This window comes from Acanthisitta chloris, unplaced genomic scaffold (assembly GCF_000695815.1).
Source record: "Acanthisitta chloris isolate BGI_N310 unplaced genomic scaffold, ASM69581v1 scaffold5685, whole genome shotgun sequence".
NCBI lineage: Eukaryota > Metazoa > Chordata > Aves > Passeriformes > Acanthisittidae > Acanthisitta > Acanthisitta chloris.
In genome coordinates this window covers 14,180-34,313 of record NW_008674274.1, presented here as the reverse complement: position 1 = coordinate 34,313, position 20,134 = coordinate 14,180, and the positions used below count along the sequence as shown (strand labels likewise).

At 42.3% G+C, this 20,134-nt stretch overlaps 1 protein-coding gene across 1 annotated transcript in view; it reads right to left on the bottom strand.

The window, feature by feature from the left end:
• TENM4 (teneurin transmembrane protein 4) overlaps positions 1 to 20,134 on the bottom strand; it is a gene marked incomplete at both ends in the record, with an annotated part of 73,977 nt that overhangs the window by 40,937 nt on the left and 12,906 nt on the right. Inside the window, 5 exons of the mRNA XM_009075277.1 lie at positions 4,305 to 4,537; positions 11,799 to 11,819; positions 14,286 to 14,535; positions 15,548 to 15,691; positions 18,057 to 18,324. Coding sequence (XP_009073525.1) covers positions 4,305 to 4,537; positions 11,799 to 11,819; positions 14,286 to 14,535; positions 15,548 to 15,691; positions 18,057 to 18,324 — 916 coding nt within the window. The remainder of the gene's footprint in view (positions 1 to 4,304; positions 4,538 to 11,798; positions 11,820 to 14,285; positions 14,536 to 15,547; positions 15,692 to 18,056; positions 18,325 to 20,134) is intronic.

The following is a 20,134-nucleotide window of genomic DNA, read 5'->3' as shown; positions in this document are numbered from 1 at the left end:
AGCAGGACACAGTGAAGGAAGCAATCTGTCCCCAAATTAATTACTTCATTTTGCATTGGTGCTGTGGTGCTAAATGAATGAGATGCCCTCTCCTTCCCCACGTCCCTTCAGAAACCTTCTTCCTATTGTGTCAGACTTGTCATTGCAATCTCTCTTAATTGCAGGCTCCTTGGTAATTTCTCTGCCACAACATTTTCCTAAGAAGAACCACTGGTGAATACCCAGATGAAAAGAAATGCTCTGACAAGCTGGAGTTTTAATTTTTCTTTAGATTGCTTGTAGAAGAGGATCATTATTAGCAGATGATAATTAGGAAGCGGTAACACTTTAATTTGCTAGGATATATTGAAATTCATTAGCATCTGAAAGCTTGGCTGTGCTTTGTGGCCGATGGATTGGATATACCAGACTGGTTCCTAAGAGCAATGATAAATACCCTGACCAAACCACTGCCACCACTATTTCATCTGTGGATCTACCTGTCCTGTGTTTGTGTAGCCTGCCTTTACCAGGGAAACCAAAGATAGGGAAACTGAAATTCCTGAAGTGGGTTTTATCCCTCCCAATGTCTTGTCTAAGCTGATTATCTGAAGGGAGTTCTCCCTCCTTCAGTGGACAAGAACCTCCTTCTTCAGACAAGAACCTCTATCCAGAAGGTACTTCAGAGATATGTATCCACAGGACAAGGGATATTGGTTTTGAACTAAACCAGGGTGGATTTAGATTATATATTAGGAAAAAATTCTTCCCTGTGATGGTGGTGAAGCACTGGAACAGCCCAGAGAAGTTGTGGCTGTCCCATCCCTGGAAGTGTTCAAGGCCAGGTTGGATGGGGCTTGGAGCAACCTGGTCTAGTGGAAGGTGTCCCTGTCCATGGCAGGGGGATTAGACCTAGATGATCTTTCAGATCCCTTCCAACCCAAACCATTCTCTGATTCTATGAAATTATCCACTGTGAACTCATGGGATGTGAGGTGGGAACTGGAAGAAGCAATCAAAAGTCTGGGGAAAAGGCTGCTGCTGAGAAAGTGGAGACCTGCTCTGAACAGTGTTTGCTATAGTTGGGACCTCAATCTTCAGGCTATCATCTCCAGAAGGAGACCAGCACTCCCAGAACATAGTTCATCCCACCTTGAACACTGGCATAGAGCGAACCACCTTCAGGATACTAATTTCTTTCCACTGAGAAGAGAATCAAAAAATCTACCTAGATCAGATGCTTGTCTGATCCAAGAGGCAAAAGGTAGATGTTGACATCTCAGGACTGATTCTCCAGTCTTTATGAATAGCTGGTTTTTATCTGGCAGGACAGTATTCCCTCAGTGTTTTTCAGCAAGCTGCAAATATCAGCTAATTAAAACATCATAGCAGTGGAGGCAAGAACTTGATTCCTTATAATTTTGAAAAACCACAAAGATGTCCTTAAAGTACTGAAATCCTACTTTGCATGAAGAAATTCTGTTCTGAGAAAAAAATAGCTTTAGCCTTAAAAAGCAGGGCAGTGATTCTTGAAGAACGGATCTTTCTAAGCCCTTCCCTGGCTAGAGCTACAGAATAATTTTTCTAATTTCCTCTGACCTCACTTATGAGTGTTTATTTACCTTCCAAGACAGGGAAGCAGAGGGTCACCTGAGAACTACTGGTTACTTATATAATAAATAATTTTTATTCTGAACTATTCTGAAATACAATCACATGATGGAAAAGTATTTGCTGTATTTTTCTGCTAGGATGAACCTCCATGAAAGTATAAACAAGGCTGACATTACATTGTCAGCATGAGTTTTTGCTGTTAATAATTTATTGAGGTGAATGGGGAGTGAGTCACACCTGCCACAGACATTGCCTTAGCAGAATTTGGAAACTCAGGCTAGAACCAGATCAGGGAACACTGTTTAGGAATTTTCCATTGGGAGTGCGAGCTTCCTGGATTACTATTTTCTTGTTGCCGTTTTGTTTCGTGTCATTTCCTCTTTCACCCTCAATTTACTTCTGTTTTGTGAAATTTTGGAGCTGTGAGGAATGAATGCATGAATTTTACTGTTATATGATTGAGGTGGAAGAATGGCCTCCTGTGAGCTTCAACTGCCAACAAGAAGGATTTCAATGCTGAAAGCTTTGAACTCCAGAGCTCTGTTTGCTATAGCAAAGCAGAAACATCAGTCATCTAAACCTTGCAACATCCACCCATGGAGGGAAATGAATAATATTCTTCTTATCTTGTACAAGAAAGAACAGAGGTACAACAAAACTTTTTTTTTTCACTGGCTGAACTTCAAAGTGGTACAGAAAATTGGATTACAGATTTCTGGATTCCCTGATCTAATGACACATCTGCTGAACTGCCTGAATCTCTCTGACCAAGTCATTACATTTTCTTTTCAGTCAGTCTTCTCATTTCTGCAAGACAATTTCTAGACTGCAACCTGAACACAGGTAGCTGTTCCCTTTTTATACCTGTGCTTTTGGAAATACTCTAGCCCAATATAATGCTCAACTCATGGGATTCTGGAAGTGCTTGGAAATCATGCTGAGCTCTGAATATTTACGAGGGTAGCAGTTTGGCTTTTGTTGCTTTTTGGCAAAAATAATTGGTCTCCCAAGCTATATTTTTCTGCATCCTGCCAGGAAACAACTAGTCAACATGCAACAAAAAAAGTCACAACTAGACCTGACAAAAAAGGTCACTAAATCAGCCTGGATTTCTTGGATGTCATATCTGTCATGAAAAATAACTTCCTGAGAATCACAAAATGGTTTGGATTTGAAAGAACCTTGAAGATCATCTCATTCCAGCCCCCTGCCATGGGCAGGGACACCTTCTGCTAGACCAGGTTGCTCAGAGCCCCATCCAACCTGACCTTGAACAGCTTCCAGGGATGGGACAGCCACAACTTCTCTGGGCTATTCAGTGCCTCATCACCCTCACAGGAATTTCTTCCTTATATCTAATCTAAGCCTGCCTTCTTTCAGTTTGAAGCCATTACCCTTTGTCCTATCACTCCATGCCGTTGTCAAAAGTCCCTTCTCAGCTCTCTTGGAGTGTCTTAGGTACTGAAAGGTGCACTAACGTCTTCCCAGAGCCTTCTTTCCTCCAGGCTGAACAACCCAAACTCTATCAGCCTGTGTCCATAGAAGTGTCTAGTCAAGAAGACAAACATCTCAGCTGACTTCTTGTCTGCTTTTAGTGAAATAACTAATCCTAGATGCCCAGGTTTTGCTAAGGGATTGCTTTAGAAAGAGGTTGGGATAGGCTTGGACATCGTTTGTGGTGAAGAAGATGGGAACTACCATTTCCTGATGCAAGGAAAAAGAAAACCTGAAGCACATTGATGTCAAAGCCAAGAACCTGTAAATAACTCCTTGCAATCCAAACATCTGGGCTAGAAGATGTAAAGGTAAGAGGTAAAAATGCCACATTTCAAAAATCATTCCTGCATGGGTGTCCTTCTTGGCCCTCTTCACACTGTCAAAAGTGTGTATACCAACATTACCTTCCACCTCATCTCTATATCTATATATTTTTTCTCTGAGGAGCTGTGGACAGCTGGGAGGAGCGACATCTCCATCTGCAGAGCTTGTTACCTTGAGACTGCCAGACTGAAGTCTTGGCTACACACAGGCCTGCATATGTTTGGCTAAACCTGTTTTGAACAATTTAGTTCACAGTCATGAAGGCTGTGTGATGTTTTTATTCTGATGTGACTGTGCTTTTATCACATTTCAGTATGTTGGAACCAGGTGAAGTTATGCTGAATTAGACCATACCCATATCAAAATTAGTATCCACTCTTTATAGGATTTAAGATTAATGCCATGATATGTAATGTCAATGTATAAACCTCAATTTGATATCTCTGAGCTGTATGTTCACTTTGCTGCCATCTTATATATATGTAGCAAAGCTTATAGAGCTTTTTTTTTAAAAAAAAGTCTTAGTGAACTGAACATTAGTGAATCCAGCCCAGGTTGGGATGGATCAAGCACTATTGGTAAGGAGAAATAGTGGCTAAATGAGTATAAAAGTGATGAGTGAATTTATTCTGTTGCCCTTTGGACATATGCCCATGACTATACCCCTCTGATTTGGCATTCCTCCCAGCCACCTCAATATGAAGAACCAGGATAGGACTGGCTGAAGGTGAGACAAACTCATTTCCAGAAGCAAGTCCTTATCAGGTGGAGAAGGCTTGCAAAAACTGAGAACATTTTCTGAACTGGAGAGGAGAACAGTCTCCAGTATGACTAAGCAAGTTCGTTTCAAAAAGACCCCTTTAAAAAAGCCAGAAAAGAAGCAGCCTCACCCCTGGGATTTGTAAGTGTGGCATCAGTGCCCTTGCCTCCATCTCCACAGCGGGTATCATCAAACGGGAGGCACTGATCCCCAGTTCCAGCCAGGACCTCTGAATTCTTCACAATGTCTTTCACTGATGTGGTTGACTTGATTTTATAGATACGCCGGCTGTTGGTGTCGGAGAGGTAGATGGAGCCAGTGATTGGATCTGTGGTCAAGTAATACTTATGAGCTGGGCTGTGGCTGAAAAACAAGGGTATGACATTATTAATTGTTTGAATGATTTGTTGCCTTAAGTCAACAGGCAATGCAAACACTTTAGAGAATAAAAACGCACAGGGCAGAAAGACTGGGAAAGGAAGTGAAGGAGTGCTGTGTTGGACAATGCTAGCACACTGTGTGTTACAGCACAGGATTCTGAGCTGTATCCATTAACAATTGATGTGCCTAGGGTGCTTTCTGGCATGGAGGGAAGCAAACAAAGGAAAGGACTCTGGTCTGAGCCAAAATCATGCCAGAAACTACTACAGGTTGAGTCTCAGTGCCTGTGTTTGCTTAATTTACTTATCACAGACATAGTCCTGAAACCAGTGTTAGTGCAGTGCCAGGAAGTGAAGGGAAAGCACAATACACCAGAGAAAGAAAACAAAGCAAAAAGATAAATAAAATATGCCCTCCCAACAAAGACTCCAATACAAACCCCAAAGGCAGACTCCCTGTATAATGCACTTGAAGATACACTCTGCAAGATCACTGCATCAAGGCTTATCTGGTGGTCTTGCTGACTCCAGCAAATACTCCTGCCCTGCCCTTGGGAAGATTAAGGGAATTCTGCCACTGAATTCAGCTGGACCTCGAAGATGAGAGAAACAAAATAATTTCCTGAATGGCACATTTTGCCCCAAGTAAAGCATCCGGCTGAGGAACCCACGCATCAGTGCCCTGTTAAACTCCATTCACTCACTGCTTCCTTGGACACAAGAAAGGGTGGCTGAGAAAATGGCATGAGCAGACAGAATGGTAATGTCTTTAGCTCAAAGACTGCAACACTGAATGAGCCCAGGACTGGTGAAATCAATAAACTAAAATCCACTTTATGGAAAGCATCCGATGGGACTGGCCCAAAAAACCCCAACCAGATGATTTTAGACACAATTTAAACAACAGTTTTACAAGGATTTTACCTATGGTTTAATTGAAGTTATTTTACAAGGATTTTACCTATGGTTTAATATAGACATTGAAGTTACGAACGTCTTCTTTTTTAAAATTAAGTGTTTACTACTTGTGTGTATTGAACGACATCTCTTCTAAGCCTGAAACCAACATTTTAAACTAGTAACACATGCTGACATAACACAGGTCTCTTTCCTTCTAAGAAAGGCTGGGTAGTAATTAGAACAAGTATGAAAAAGTGTCTACTTTTCTCCAGAACATCTTCAAGCTGTCCAAACTCATCAGGTCCCAAGAATCCGTAATAAAAATCTAAGCCATAGTTCACAATGTTGCACTTAGTGGAATTGTTCCAGGAGAAGCTATTCCTCATAATAAGAAAATTCCTCTCTCTTTCAACCTTTATATTAGGAAAATTAACCCCTCTTCAGACACATAAAAACTACTGAGTTCTTCTCTGCTTAAAAAAAGCCATAAGTTGGTTCTTCATTCAAATTACTTTATACTTCGGAGGGAAAAAAAGCACCCTTCTGATTTATTCTGGAATATCCCTTGTGATTTATCCTATTAAAGTCTGAACAGATTTCATCTCCACAAATGACACTGATTCTTGCTAAATAAAATGCTCTGACCTTCAAGACAGCTCAGCCTGACAGTTCAGTCTCCATCTGTATTCCTTCCCAATGACAGCAGGCTGGGAGGGTTTTATTTCATTTACCTGCATGTCACTCACACTAAGCAAGTGGCTTCAACCCTGGTGGTAGAAGTTCCTCGTGGGAATCCATCATCTATTTTGATCAGGGCCTTGCATTTTCTGCTGACTGCCCTAACAAAGCTCAGCTGAATGTCAGTCAGCTTTTGAGCTGTTCATAATCTCTGTTTTGCATGAGAGGTGGACAAGAGTAGGACATTTTTAATAACACTTTGCAATCCTTTAGCATCTTTGCCTGGCAAGCACAGATAACTTTCTCTGAGCAGGCTATCTGCAGTTGAGCAAAGGCCAAAGATGGTGAAAAATGGGGGCAGAACTGGAAGTTCCTGCTCCCCTCTCCCAGCACTATGATTGCAATTTACTTTTGGATTTCACAGCCTCACTCTGGTGGATTTTGTTGTCAATTACAATCTTCTGTAAAAAAGAGAGATCTTAAAATTGTTTTCTATTCCCAGCTCCTGTGTAGAATAGACACTGAAACAACTGAAACCAGGTAAAACCAGAACATTTATCCAGCAGAAAGGCTGAATGGGACTTCCCACCTCCATTTTACTTCCTCCTAAGTGGAAAAGCTGTCACTTCTATCCTTGGAAGTGTTCAAGGCCTGATTGGATGAGGCTTTGAGCGACCTGGTCTAGTGGGTGGCACCTCTGCTGCTGATGATCTTGTAGGTTCCTTCCAACCCAAGCCTTTCTATGATTCTATGATATTAAGTTAATACTTTGGGTAGCTGTTGGTAACCCAAGTTTAGTTTTGTTAATGAGGTCCTGAGTATAGATGCTGCAAAAAAGTAGGGGTGAGTTCAAAGCTTACAATCATTAAAAATTAGCTCTAACAGCTTAAACTCATAATCTGCTGCACAGCTGGATGCCAGAAAGACTCAAAACCCTTAACTAGCTTGTGTGCTTTGGAAGAGGGAGAGGTAGAATGTCATGTTGATTAACCTACCCAGGGGACAGTAATAAACTTGGGTCACTTAAAATCTTGGGTCATTTGGGCGTGTATTTCATCAGGTGAGCTCATAGTGAAACTCCTACAAAATTCAGTTACCTTTTAAACCTGATGTTATTAATGGTAAAAGCACCCCCAACACAAACTGTATCTTTTTAGGGCATGGCTCTGTGAGAGCAATAGGAAGTGCTGCTCATTTTTACTGACTGGACTCCTTATTTTTGCAAGTATGGCTTATCATGGTCTACTACGTCCTGCTCTGTGCATAGGTTTTTTGTGAGCGGAAGGCCCCTTGGCCATTGCCAGGCTTAGGCAATTGAGATTTTAACCTGGGATGCTCTAGAGCAGATAAGGTAAAACACAAACTATTAAAAATGGTCAATCTGGAATTTACTCCCCTGGCCTCTGCAAACAGTTTTCAATGCTGTATGGAGAAGGTGTCACACACTGTCATTGCACAAATTGCACAGTTTTAGACACTGGAGCTTTTCTTTATCACTTTGAGATCCTTGATGCTAAATAGACATATGTTAGTCATGTAGAAGTTCCCAAACTTCTTCCTTTCACCTGTGATAATGCAGAGCACTGGAGCCAGGAAAACTGAGACTTAGCTTTTTATTTAAAGCCACAATCAATAGGCAAACCCAAGTGGTAAATTGGACTGAACTGAACAACAACTGAAATAAACCTGCCTGGGGCAAAGCAGAGAAGATTTTTGTTCCCCTTTCATCCTCTCTCATTGCTCACTAGATAACAGCCCAAAACCAAAGGCAGGACATTTTATTATTCAGAAGACTTAATCAGTTACACTATTTGCAGTCTTAGAATATTTATCCCCCATAGTGACACTGCCACTAGAAAGGGGCTGTGGAGGAAGAACTGATTTCCTATTCAGAGTGTTCCTTTAGCTATTACAGTTTTTTAGAAGAAACTCTGAGCATTACATTGATATTTTAAGCCCCCTGAAGCAACAACCCAAAGTTGCAGGGATGGGGTGGGCTGGTCCCTAGCCAGGAACAGACACTTTGATGGGTATTAGCGGGCATGATAGTGTAGTTACTGGGGATGAGGACAGTTTCATAGTAGAAGTTCTGCAGGCCAAAGTGAAATGGAGGTGATACTGCTTCCTTATGTGCTTGTGATTCAATGACATGCTGAGAAAGCACAGGAAAATCTTCCAAGTCCATAGTGATTCCAGTTGTTTGGGATTGCATACAGGCTCTCCTATACATCTGTCTTGCCCCCTTCCTATTTTCTTTCTCATTGTTTGGACAAGATAATGCCAGTACCATTTGGGCAGCTCTGCAGATATGTTAAGAGATTCAAACTCCATTTTAAAGTGCTTGTGATTTACATGACTCCTTACACACAGGTGTGGGAAAGGAAAGGGATAAAATTCTGGGTGAACAGGCAAAGATGTGACACTCATGGATTCCTCCGTTGTACTATGACAGATGCACAGGCTTTGAGCATAGGCTGATATAATCCCTCTGGGCCCAGAGCCAATGTTTTGGAGGAGTCTGAGGGAGGTGCCTCCTGCTCCAGAGTGGGAAGCCAGTCTTTAAGGAATAGAGATGAGAAAAGGGACATGGTTTCTGGTTTTAACACATTCCCTACAATACATCAGGACAGCAGACCGCACCATTTTATTGGCTTCTGTGTAATGCCAGGGGATTCATATCACCAAGTTTTACATGGCTGCTGGGTAGATGCTCACATGGGAGCTGGCTGCCTTAACTCCCCTTACAGGCAGTGGAGAGAAATATCTTATGGGGTATAACTTGTCTGACTTATTTTCAACATTTATCTTCTAAGACGAACTGCATCTTAGTTCCTCAAACGTAAGGGCATCTACCACCTCCTCAAAGGACAACTTCTTTTATTGGTAACTGTACAGCTCTGGCTCCCACTGTGGTCAAAAGACAGGAGCAGTCACACCACCAAAATTAGTTACCTATAACGACTGATCTGAATAAACCCCTGGGGCTTCTTTGGATCTGATGTCTCTCTTGAAGGACATGAAACCACCTCTGTAAAACTTTCTGTGCCAGCTGCCTGCTTCCCCCCTGAGCCTTGCTAGACACAGGCATTTGCTGGTGACTAAAGAACTACTAAATTCCTGCAGCCAAGCATTTTTGTTCAGCAAGGCTGTGTTTCTATGGGTCTGTGCTAAGCGCCCTGCAGCACAAAACCAGAGGATTTTATTGTAGCTTGTGTGAGGTACTGGTCTTTCTTTTCCCTGGGTGACATTCAATAGATTAATATATAAGGAGGCCATGCACTGCAGTGAGCTGAATTTACACTTGGCCTTTTAGTGTTTGCAGTTTGTGTGTGATGCCCAAAGCTCTTCTAGTGTCACGGGCTGGATAATAAAACTTTATAATAATGCCAAAAGCCAAGCCACAAACTGCAAAGGACTTTTGATTCGATCCTAGGGCAGTTTTCTGACATACCTCTCTTTGCCACTAACTGTAGATTTGTTTTTCTAAGGTGTGAATAGAAACAAGAAAGGAAAAATAGATTTAAGTGTGGCCATTTTTTCGTATTTGCAAGACGGAAATGCCTCACCACCCTCCATGTTCCTGCAGAGAAAAGATAATGAAAATTGACTGCAAATGATTATTGCCATGCTTGGAAAAAGTCATTAGCTTCTATAAGCCCATCAGGCCCTTACATAGACATACCAGAATAAGTTCCTATCAATCTGTTATTGAATGACAGATGGGGCTAAACTTCAAATCATGATTTGCTTCTTGGCCTAGCTAACACCCCCCATTTAGGCTGTTGCAGTGTTACACCTTGGCTACCTACACTGTACTGTAGAACCAAGCCTCGTAGTGGGTAGCTTCAGAACCACTGGAGATCGAGCTTACCAAAGGCTACATACTGAGGAGGAATTCTTTCCCCTGAATTGAGGAAGCTTTTACATATGGATTGCAGCTTTTTCAAACCACGAATATTCAGTCCTGTGGATCTCACCCTTTGCATTGCTGCCTGTCACTGTTATCAAGTTTAGGACCTTCTGGAGCTCAAAGCACTCAAAGCTGAGACTACACCCACTCATTTCCCTGTGACTCAGGAACATAGAGGCTTCCCAACAAAAAGCATTATGGCAAATGACACAGAACAGACACTAACTCAGATGGGTGACTCCCTTAATGAGGTCAAAGACTGGAGTATTTGATCTGGAGCTCCTCACCTCCTTCCTCCCTCCCTGCTGCCCTTTGGGCTACACTGGAGCAGGCATATCTTGTCTTTCTTTCACTTAATTTCTTAGTTTTTAGGAACTGCCTAAAGGCTGAAGCCCTGCCAGCTTTGTAATGCTTTGGTAACATCTGCAGCATTTGTGGTCTGTCCATATATCTTCCTCAGTTATCACCTTCATATATAAAACCTCTTCTCGTAACACGCATTCAGCTGCTGCCCTTCAGTGTCAAAGCAGGTGCACTGTAGTGACTGTGTGTTTCTCAGGCATTAAGGATACAACCTGGCTGTTCCAAAGAGAAATTAGTTTTTCTACTGCCTTCAAATGATGTGAAAGATGAGCTGAGGGGCTTGAACTCAGCCTAAGGGGGACAGTCAGTGCAAAGGGCTTGGGTACCAATCTCCCAGCCCTGCTAATGAATGCTTTGGGCCAGTGCATTATGCTGTGAAGCTCAGACCTTCATTGTTATTCTGGCAATAAGACAAAAAACCAGTTTCTACTCCATTTCATTTCCAGGCATGCAGATAAAAGGAACATTTATGGTTTTGCATAGTCTCTATGAAGCCAAGGAAACAGTAAATAAAAAGCATGTAGCAATAAAAAACCCCAATCCCAAATGCAAGAGAAAGCTAAACACACACACACAAAAAAAACCTCAACCCAACTCTACAGTCTAAGATTCTAATTTATAAAATCAACCAGGGAGAAGGATGGGAAACTTGTCAGAGTCAGAGAAGTCCTTGCAAACACACACAGTGACAGGAAGTTGACATCTTCTGGAATGTAACTGATTGGATCAAACTCACTGAAACTCCAGTGAACCCAAGTGACAAATATTCTTAGTGACAAAGCTCCAATTTAGGAGTCTCTCTTTCATCTTGTTATCTTGTCATTACTCTTCTTTACTGCATTTCCTGGCTAAGGTTCTGAGTTGCACTACCTCCTATCTGAGCCCGACAGACTTTCACGTGCCAAAGCTCTCTATGAATTGCCCAGACTGAAAAAAGTTACAAAACCTTACTTCCCTGAATGAGTGATGCTGGGGGACATTTGGCCCTTCTTTATGCCTGTTAAACCCCCCAAACTCAAAAGGAAGGCATTTCACTGTATGAGAATTATTTTTCCATCTTAGCTATTTCAGTGATCTGTATCCTGATGCTGTTCCCATTCTACTTTCTCAGTTAATTCCCACCCATTTTTCCCTCCCCCTCCTCCTCTTGTTAACCTGTTTCTTCTGCCTGTACTTCCCCTGTCTCCAGCTATAACAGCTCATGCAGAAGCTTGCACGGCTCAGCATTGTGATTAATGGCTCCCAGTTCTGATGACTGATTGCCTATGCCAGTTTTAATCATGCCAGCTTCATTTGCTATTGAATCATCTGGAAATGGCACTTGTGGCTCACTGTGTAACAACATGCAACAAGACAGGGAAGCGGCATAAGAATTCTCCACTGGTTGGCTTACCTATGTCTGAAATCTTTATTTCTGACAGAAGACAGGAAAGCAGGGAATAGAAGAAAGAATGAGGTGTTAGCAGCTCCATTCGATGCATTATTAGCAGATTGAAAACTTGACAGTAACTGTATCATACAATGCAATAATAAATAAAGACTTAGCTGGAATGACACTGATGTATTTTATATTGGATATTACTTGACAGTGAGCTCACTTATGTACTGCTGCATATGACAAAGAAAGTGTGATCTCACCTGCTTGAAGTTATTCACTTACGCAAGAGATAGGACCAGGCAGATTTTATCATTCAGCACAGTGCTGAGCTAAATAGATGTAGATGCAGATATCTTTACATTTTTTTCCACTCTCAGTCAAAGGAACACCTTGTGATTTACAAAGGTAACTTAACAGCTGCACAGTTACGGGTGGCAGTTCATTGCCATAACCTCATGAACTCCAACCCAGAGGACTGAAATTATGCCGAGCTGGTCATTTTTCATGGGTCTAGTTACATATCCAACTGCAGCTGTGACCCACAATACATTTGCTTTCCAGAACACTACACTCAAAAGCCACCCCTCCAAACAAACCTCAGAGCCAAATAGTGAGGGTGTTAATCTCCAAGGAGATGCTGATTTGAGAAGACACAAGCAAACTCCATTTAGTCCAAAAGCAATGGCTTTTCTCCACAGCTTTCAGCCAGCCGACATCTGAACCCACTTACTTTATAGCACACCAGAGTGAAGAAATGTTTATTAGATCCAGTAACCTAAGTGTTTGCACAGATGAAGCAGCAATCGTTCCAGCAGATTTAACTCTGGAGTAAATTTAACTGTGTGGCTCTACACAGCAGCCAGCAAGGCCACTCTGTCAAGGCTTCCAATTTTCTCTTTTCCAATGAGGAAAAACTGTGCAAAACCTCTGCTGGGTCTGGTATTTCCACTGACAATGAAACAGGGATTGGGTTTTCAAAACTGTACTTCTGGGAATGAGATATTAATCCCACTCAGTTGCAATGGGATTCGGGCTCACCTAGGCTCTTCTGGAAATCTCACCTTTGGTTGTTAAAATAACTTTCTGGCACTGGAAGAATATTACATTCTTTAACGAGGACCAGGTCTGAAGGTTTATCCCAGCTTCCCACCTCACAGACATGAGAGATATTATGTTCTCATGTATCAAGAAACAGAATAGCAAGAATGAGGTTCTTGCTTGTTTATTTGAAAGGTACCCCAGCCCTGTGAGGTGTGCATACCAAGGCAGCTATTCTGTAAGGGCCAGCCTTGTGGTGGCTGTCTGGATATTTTTTTCCATACACCATCATCTACAACGATGGTTCTGTGTGCCAAATAAGACCTTCAGCAAGGTCTAATGATTATGGCATGTTTGTAAATGAGGGACTAATGGGGTTTTGCACCAATTTTGCTGCAGTCTTTGGAGAAGCACAGTCTTATGTTTGTCCTCAGTAGATGGGATATTAAATCTCAGTAGAGGAGGGAGGGCCTTGCTTTCTGGAAGATTCTCACTTTCAGGCCAGATCTTGAAAGGTAAATAGGAATGTTGAACCTTCCTACCATGCTGACCTCATACTGGCTTCTCAGGACCTGAGTTCAGGCTCTTCAAGCAGAGGAGACTCATTCAGAAACATTCCTTTAACTCTACCTGACTTTTCTGGACTTGCATGGTCACACGGAGTCCAGAATCAGTCCCTGTTGCTTTGAAGTGGATAATTGTATTTGCTGTGGAAATTTTAGATAGGAAAAATATCCCCACTGAGTTCAATTTGAAATTTGGTTCAGCCACAATCCATTTAATTTTCTCAGAACTTGTGACAAATCCGTACTTTCCCCCTCTGCTTCCTTGTTTTTAATGGATGTTTATCCCTTATCCTCCCTATTGCGTAGATTTCCTTTTCCTTGTTTTTTGGGGTTTAAAGCAAACCCTTCCCCCTCCATCTATATGTTCACCCTGACACTGCTGTTCAGTTGGGAACTGAAGGGGGCTTATACATTTGTCCCTCAAAAACCAAATAGAAAACCCCAGTCTGTGACTGCCTAGAGGGATCATTCTGCCTTAATTATGAATGATTAACAGTCCTGATTAACCTCTACATATCATCATCAGTGCTGTGTCCTTCCAAGTTTAGGCTATCTCAGAGGCTGCTTGTTAATTTTCAGAATTCCCACTGGTTTCTGACTGAAACTTCTGCCTTTTCTGAAAAGGCAGACATCAGCACAGCTTGATTTAGCAGCACAGAAATGTGTCAATATTTTTGGCATGTGATTCAATTCTGGAAGAACTTGTTAGGCCTGTGTTTCTCTGGTGTAAATCAAAGTCAGCAGAGTTGCAGAAGAGGCAAATCCAGACAGCTTTTTCCCAGTTTTGCTGTGTTCTTTATTTGTTTTTAAGAGTTTAGCTCATTTTTCTTTTGGGTACACAGGATTTCTGCACAACTTAAGGAGTATAGTTCTAACAGCCACATTCAGCACAGTGTACCTCAGCTCCAGTATGTTGGTGACATTGCCAGAGGGAAAGATCCTTCGGATGTAGTTGAAATCTCCAACATAAAGACTTCCATCAGACCCACATGTTAGGGCAACAGGAGCCAGGAGTTTGTTCCCATCTGCCAGACCATTGCAGCTTGGACAAGAGATACTACGTCTACGGCCATTGCCCATAATGCTTCCAATTACAGGTGGCTGCTGGGAAATGAACTGGTTTTCCCCATTTCCTTTGTGCAAGATGCCTAGGGAGAGAAAACAGTAATAAACAAAATAAGAGACATGGGGAAACTAAGACTAAAGGGGGTACAAACTGGCAATGCTGGATGCCTGCTGGGGAATTTGTCAAGTGGCAAGGAGGTTTACCCTCTTTCATAGTATTGTTTTGAGATAGTTTCAAATGAGGGACTCCTTATCTGAATAAAGTATATTTTATAGACCAGCTACATTTCCTGCAGAAGAAAAGTATGTGTGGAGAACAAGACTGTCTTTACCTTTGAAGGAAATACACTTTTCAGCATCTCATGAACTTTGACCTGCCCCTTCTGTCCCTCCCTGCCCTGTAATTTGAAGTCTACTGGGTAAAAAAAGAAATTACATAGCTCATGGAGAGGTAAGTAACAGAAAGACCATGAGACATTTTCTAAAGAAATGTTTCATCTGCAAAGTTTCAGAGGAACTCTGCTTACGTTCTCTGTAAGTGTAGTGCTCTCTGCAATGATGTGGGCTGATTTAGATGTTTGCTCCCATACCATTGCTATCATCCAGAAGGACACAGTGCTTCCACCTTTGAATGTGTGCTGATCAGCTTTTAAGCCTCCCTGCTGCAAGTCCTGAGCAGCCTTCAAGGACTCTGGAACCTTCCATTCTCCCTTAGGACCCATGAAGCCTCTCGCTCTGCAAGTACACTTGCACACTGGAGGACATGTCTGAGTGGATTTATGTTCAGTGGCAGGTCCAATTTGAACAGGTTCCCCTTTGTTATTTTAGGAATATTTTCCTTGTTAATATCCTTCTTTTATGGCACTACAAAGTCAGACAGGCCAACATTCAACTACTTCAAGATGGCCAGCTTATTTCGCATTTTGCACACCAAATTGCACCTAAATGTAGGTTACTAGAAACAATTCATTAGAAAAATACATGAGAGAGCACATCTTGGTCAGATATCTTTCTTTTTCTTAAATTCTTAGTGATAAGAAGCAATTGTGCCTTAAAATGCTGCATTATTCCTGTTACATGCCACAGACAACCTACCACTTTGTATGTTGAGGGCATGGTGTTTGTCCAAGGACCATCCTCCAAGTTTGGAAGCATCAATTTCATAACCCTGAAGCACAGCTGTCCTCTTCTCCCACAGGATCAAGTCTGGACAGGATTCATACTCATAACCTACTGAAACTGTGAACAAGAGGAAAACAAAAGACCACCTGGATTAGTAACCCAGAAGTGCAGTGTCAGCACACAGAGAGTCTCAACTGAGTGCGAGCAAGAGCATTTCTCCAGGCAATTGTTAATTTCATTTAAAAATATTATCATCATAACACACAGCCCTAATAATTTTCTCTTAAAATTCCATTCTGCATTTAAAAAGGTGAATGCAGTTGTAGATGTTGGACTGATGTCCTAAAAATTTAAAAGGCACTGTTTAAAAGACATATTTTAAACCAACGGATACTAGGATTTGGACTTGATGATCTTTGTGGGTCCCCAACTCAGGATATTTTATGATTTGAGAATGTAAACCACTGGTGGACTCCCAAATGGGAGAATTTTATTTCTTCTACTTTCTTTGATCAAAGACTGTGTGTCAGGAACTTGCTAAAAATCATGATCTTTATTGGAAAGTAAAGACTTGCACAGCTGATGCAAGAGGCAGCAAGTCCCTCAGAGGCAGCAGTCTCAGACCAGGTTGATTTGTGGTCATTGTTAGTATCAAAAGTTTGCTTGCTGTGATGTCCAATCAGAGCCTTTCAGGAGTAACTCCAGTGAACACACTGGAGTTGGTTAAGAGTAAAATTATGTCAGTGGAAGGAAAATAATGTTTTTGACAGAATAATGACTCCGTTGTGATTTTCTCAGAAGCAGAACCATTGTTATTTGTCTGGTTTTCTTCTTCTAGTCTTTACAGCTGAAGCAGAGCAGAACTACAAGTTCCACACAAATGAAAAGTAATTACATAAATTTTATTTTTTTTTTGTAACTGGGTAGAAACAGATGTCTGATCTTATAAGTTTCCCAGCCTCTTTGAAAACTGATGAGCACTGAGTGAACTCAGGATTCTCCATCAAACATAGCCTTTTGCAGACTCGGACAGTGTCAGAGGAAGGTGTAAGTTAGGAAATGAAGGCTAGATATTTTCCACTGTTCTAGAGGTGGGAATCATTGGAAGCCTGAGTGCTGATGTTCTCAGACCTGCTTGAGTACTCTGGGACTGCAGAGCTGCTTCATGAAGCACTCCAGGATGCACTGCTGATCTAGCATCTTAAAGAGCCCATAAGCATAGTCTTTCAGGATATGCTATCAGAACACATTTCTCAGTGTGGACTCCAAGCTGGATAAGTTTCAGCAATTTGTATCATCCTGCATGCTGAAGGCAGATGAGATTGAGTGAGAGGAGGAAGGCACCCATTCTTCCTTCTGGAAAACAAGGCATCCTACAGATCCTCTAAAGAGACTTATCTTGAGCTGGACTATGAGGCATAAGTGAACCATTCTTCTGTCACCAAGAGCTGTATTTGCTAATTAGGTATCTCTCCCATTTTGCTGATATAATTTCCTGGCAGTCTGAAAGATCTGGTCTAGACTCTGTTGAAGACCTGTAACTGAATGTCCTCTGGGTGTTGATGAGATTGGAAGCAATCACTGCAGAGCCACATTACCACTGCTCACTAAACACCCAAAGTACCCCCTTTCCCTCCTGCACCATTGCACAGGGCTCACTGAGGGAGTTCTGAGAAGGCAGCAGGAAGAAGAAAGAAATTTGTCTCTGCACTGTTACCTGTCCTACCAGGGACTTCAGCTTCTGCCCCTGAAGAGCAGGTGACATGCGTCACCATGCTTGCTGCAAGGAATGTGGCCCACTGAACATGTAGAGTGTTTCTATTCTCTGCATTGCAGTTTCCAATAGTCTTTGGCAGATGTAACTGAATGCACAAGATACAGAAGAGAAGACCATCATGCCCCAGTTTGGGATGATGTTCTTGAATGGGTAAGGAAGGGGAAACTAAGATTAGAGCAATCCTAAAGGTCAGGCACAAGGAAGAGTGGAGATCAGGGCTCGGTTCTAGGGATTCTTTACAAAGCAGTGCTGACAGTTTTTGGCTATAGCTGAGAGGCAGTCAAATGCCTCTACTCCCAGTTCATTCCTTCTGTATGAATATGATGGTAGCAGCTCAGGATGTAGGTGTGAGACCATGAGCCAGAGAACAGATAAGTATTCATATACTGTCTTTGAAAGTGTTCAAGGCCAGGTTGGATGGGGCCCTGGGTGACCTGATCTAACGGGTGGCACCCCTGCCCAAGGCAGAGGGTTTGGAACTAGATGACCTTTAAGGTCTCTTTCAACCCAAACCATTTTGTGATTCACTTGTTGAAGAATGTGTGCTGTCTGAAGAGCTGGGCTAAATCCTCTCCAAGGAAGCAGCAGCGAACCAGCAGGGACCATTTCATGTGTTTGCAGTTGGACCATACTGATCTAGGACCAGGTCTGTGCATTGCCACTCAGATGTTTCTACAAAGAGACACAAATTCTGGGGTCACTTACCGAAGGCTTCTGAGAGCCCATACACCTTCTGGCTGTAGACGTCTGTCTTATCCCAGATGAAATAATAGGACAGGTCTGGAGCTGCTGCAAACCACTTCCTGAAGAGGCGACCCTCAACAGCCACCATGAGGTGGACTTTCATGAGGTTGAAGGGGATGGTGGGGTGGGTCATGCTGATCCTCAGGACTGATTTGTAGCCAGCTGTGCGACTGCTCAGGTAACTCACTTTTATTTTACTGCCGGAAACATTAATCTCCTCCTGTAGAGCCTGTGGAAAAGCAATCCAAGAGGTGTTAAATCAGCAGCGAGCACACAGGAAAAGGCAGTGAAGCTGTAATTTATCAAACACACCTGTATAAAAGCTCTGGCAGACATGTCTAAAAAGACACACCTAGACAGCTTCACGTATGAAATCATATATGTAACTTACATGGTTAGTTGTGGAAGCCAAGGAATGCCTCCCTCTTTCTCTATCTCTGTTACACGGGAGAGAGGAGATCGAAGGATCACATTAAGTCAGTGTTTACAATAGGACTCACTGTTAAAAGGAGTTTCAGGACCTATGGTGAAAAGAGCTTGGGGTCTGAGGTTATTACAGCACATCAGTTTGACTTCTATTTTCTGTCTTTTATCTAGGCAGGTTTCCATGGCAGCTAATTTTTGTCTCCTGGCTTTTTTCCCCCCAGTAAAATACCAAACCCTACTTGGCCTGTATCCTTAAGGATGTTCCCAAGCCCTGATCATAACCTGTAATTCTCTCCATGACTTCAGTGAATCCTGCTTCCACCCTCAATCCTCTGACTTACCCATCTCTCTTTCTTTGAAACCACTCCTCTCCTACCTCACCACAGGCCCTCTCCACATGATCTACCTCTAGCCTTTTATTTCTGTGTCCTGGTCCTTATTTTTTGAGCTCTCATTTGTTCTTACTTACCCCAGTCTTTGCCTAAAATTCCTTTCCCTCTTACCTTTGTGATAAAGCTGTTGGCCTGACCTACCACCATCAACGTCTTTCCCTTGCCTTGCATTCTTCTTCTCTTCCTTTTCCAAATTCCTCTGTATTCTAGCTGAGTTTCTCCATTTCCTCCTCCAGCCGTGTGTGTGGGTATTTCTGATTGACTGGGATGGTTATCTCAAAGGTCTCCATTCCAGCACAAAATTTCAAAAAAGACTAGTGAAAAATCAGGGAAAGCTTTTTTCTGCCCCTGTTCTGCTTTGAGAACAGAAAAGTCTCAGTGAAGGTGGAATTTTCAGCTAATTCACCTGGATCTTAAAATTGATTTAAATTTTTTTCTTTTTTTTTTTTTTAAACCTGGAGACATGCTCAGAAATTTTCTGGAAATTGATGCAAAATGTTTCCCTGACACCTGCTGATTCTCCCATGCAAAATGCTGGAAAAAAATGACATTTCTTGTATAAATCTTAAGAGAAAAAAATTGTCTATTTCCACAAAATGTCATTCTTAAGTAAGCACTTGTGCTGAATTTGGCTGGGGTAGAGTTAATTCTCTTCACAGTGGCTAGAACAGGGCTATGTTTTTGATTTGTGTTCACCACAGGGTGAGCAGAGCGTGCAGAGAGCCAAGGCATTTTCCACTTTTTGCACTGCCATGCTGGTGAGGGGACTGGGGTGCTTGAGAAATTAGGAGGAGACACAGCTGAGACAGGTGACACAAACTGACCGACGGGATGTTGCATACCATATGACATCATGCTCAGTATATAAAGCTGCGGGGCAGGGAAGAAGGAAGTGGGGGGGCATTTGGAGTGATGGTGCTTGTCTTCCCAAGTCACTGTTACACGTAATGGGCCCTGCTGTCCTGGAGATGGCTGAACAGCTGTCTGGCCATGAAAAGTGGTGAGACAGGTGACACAAACTGACCGACGGGATGTTGCATACCATATGACATCATGCTCAGTATATAAAGCTGCGGGGCAGGGAAGAAGGAAGTGGGGGGGCATTTGGAGTGATGGTGCTTGTCTTCCCAAGTCACTGTTACACGTAATGGGCCCTGCTGTCCTGGAGATGGCTGAACAGCTGTCTGGCCATGAAAAGTGGTGAATGAATTCTTTGCTTTG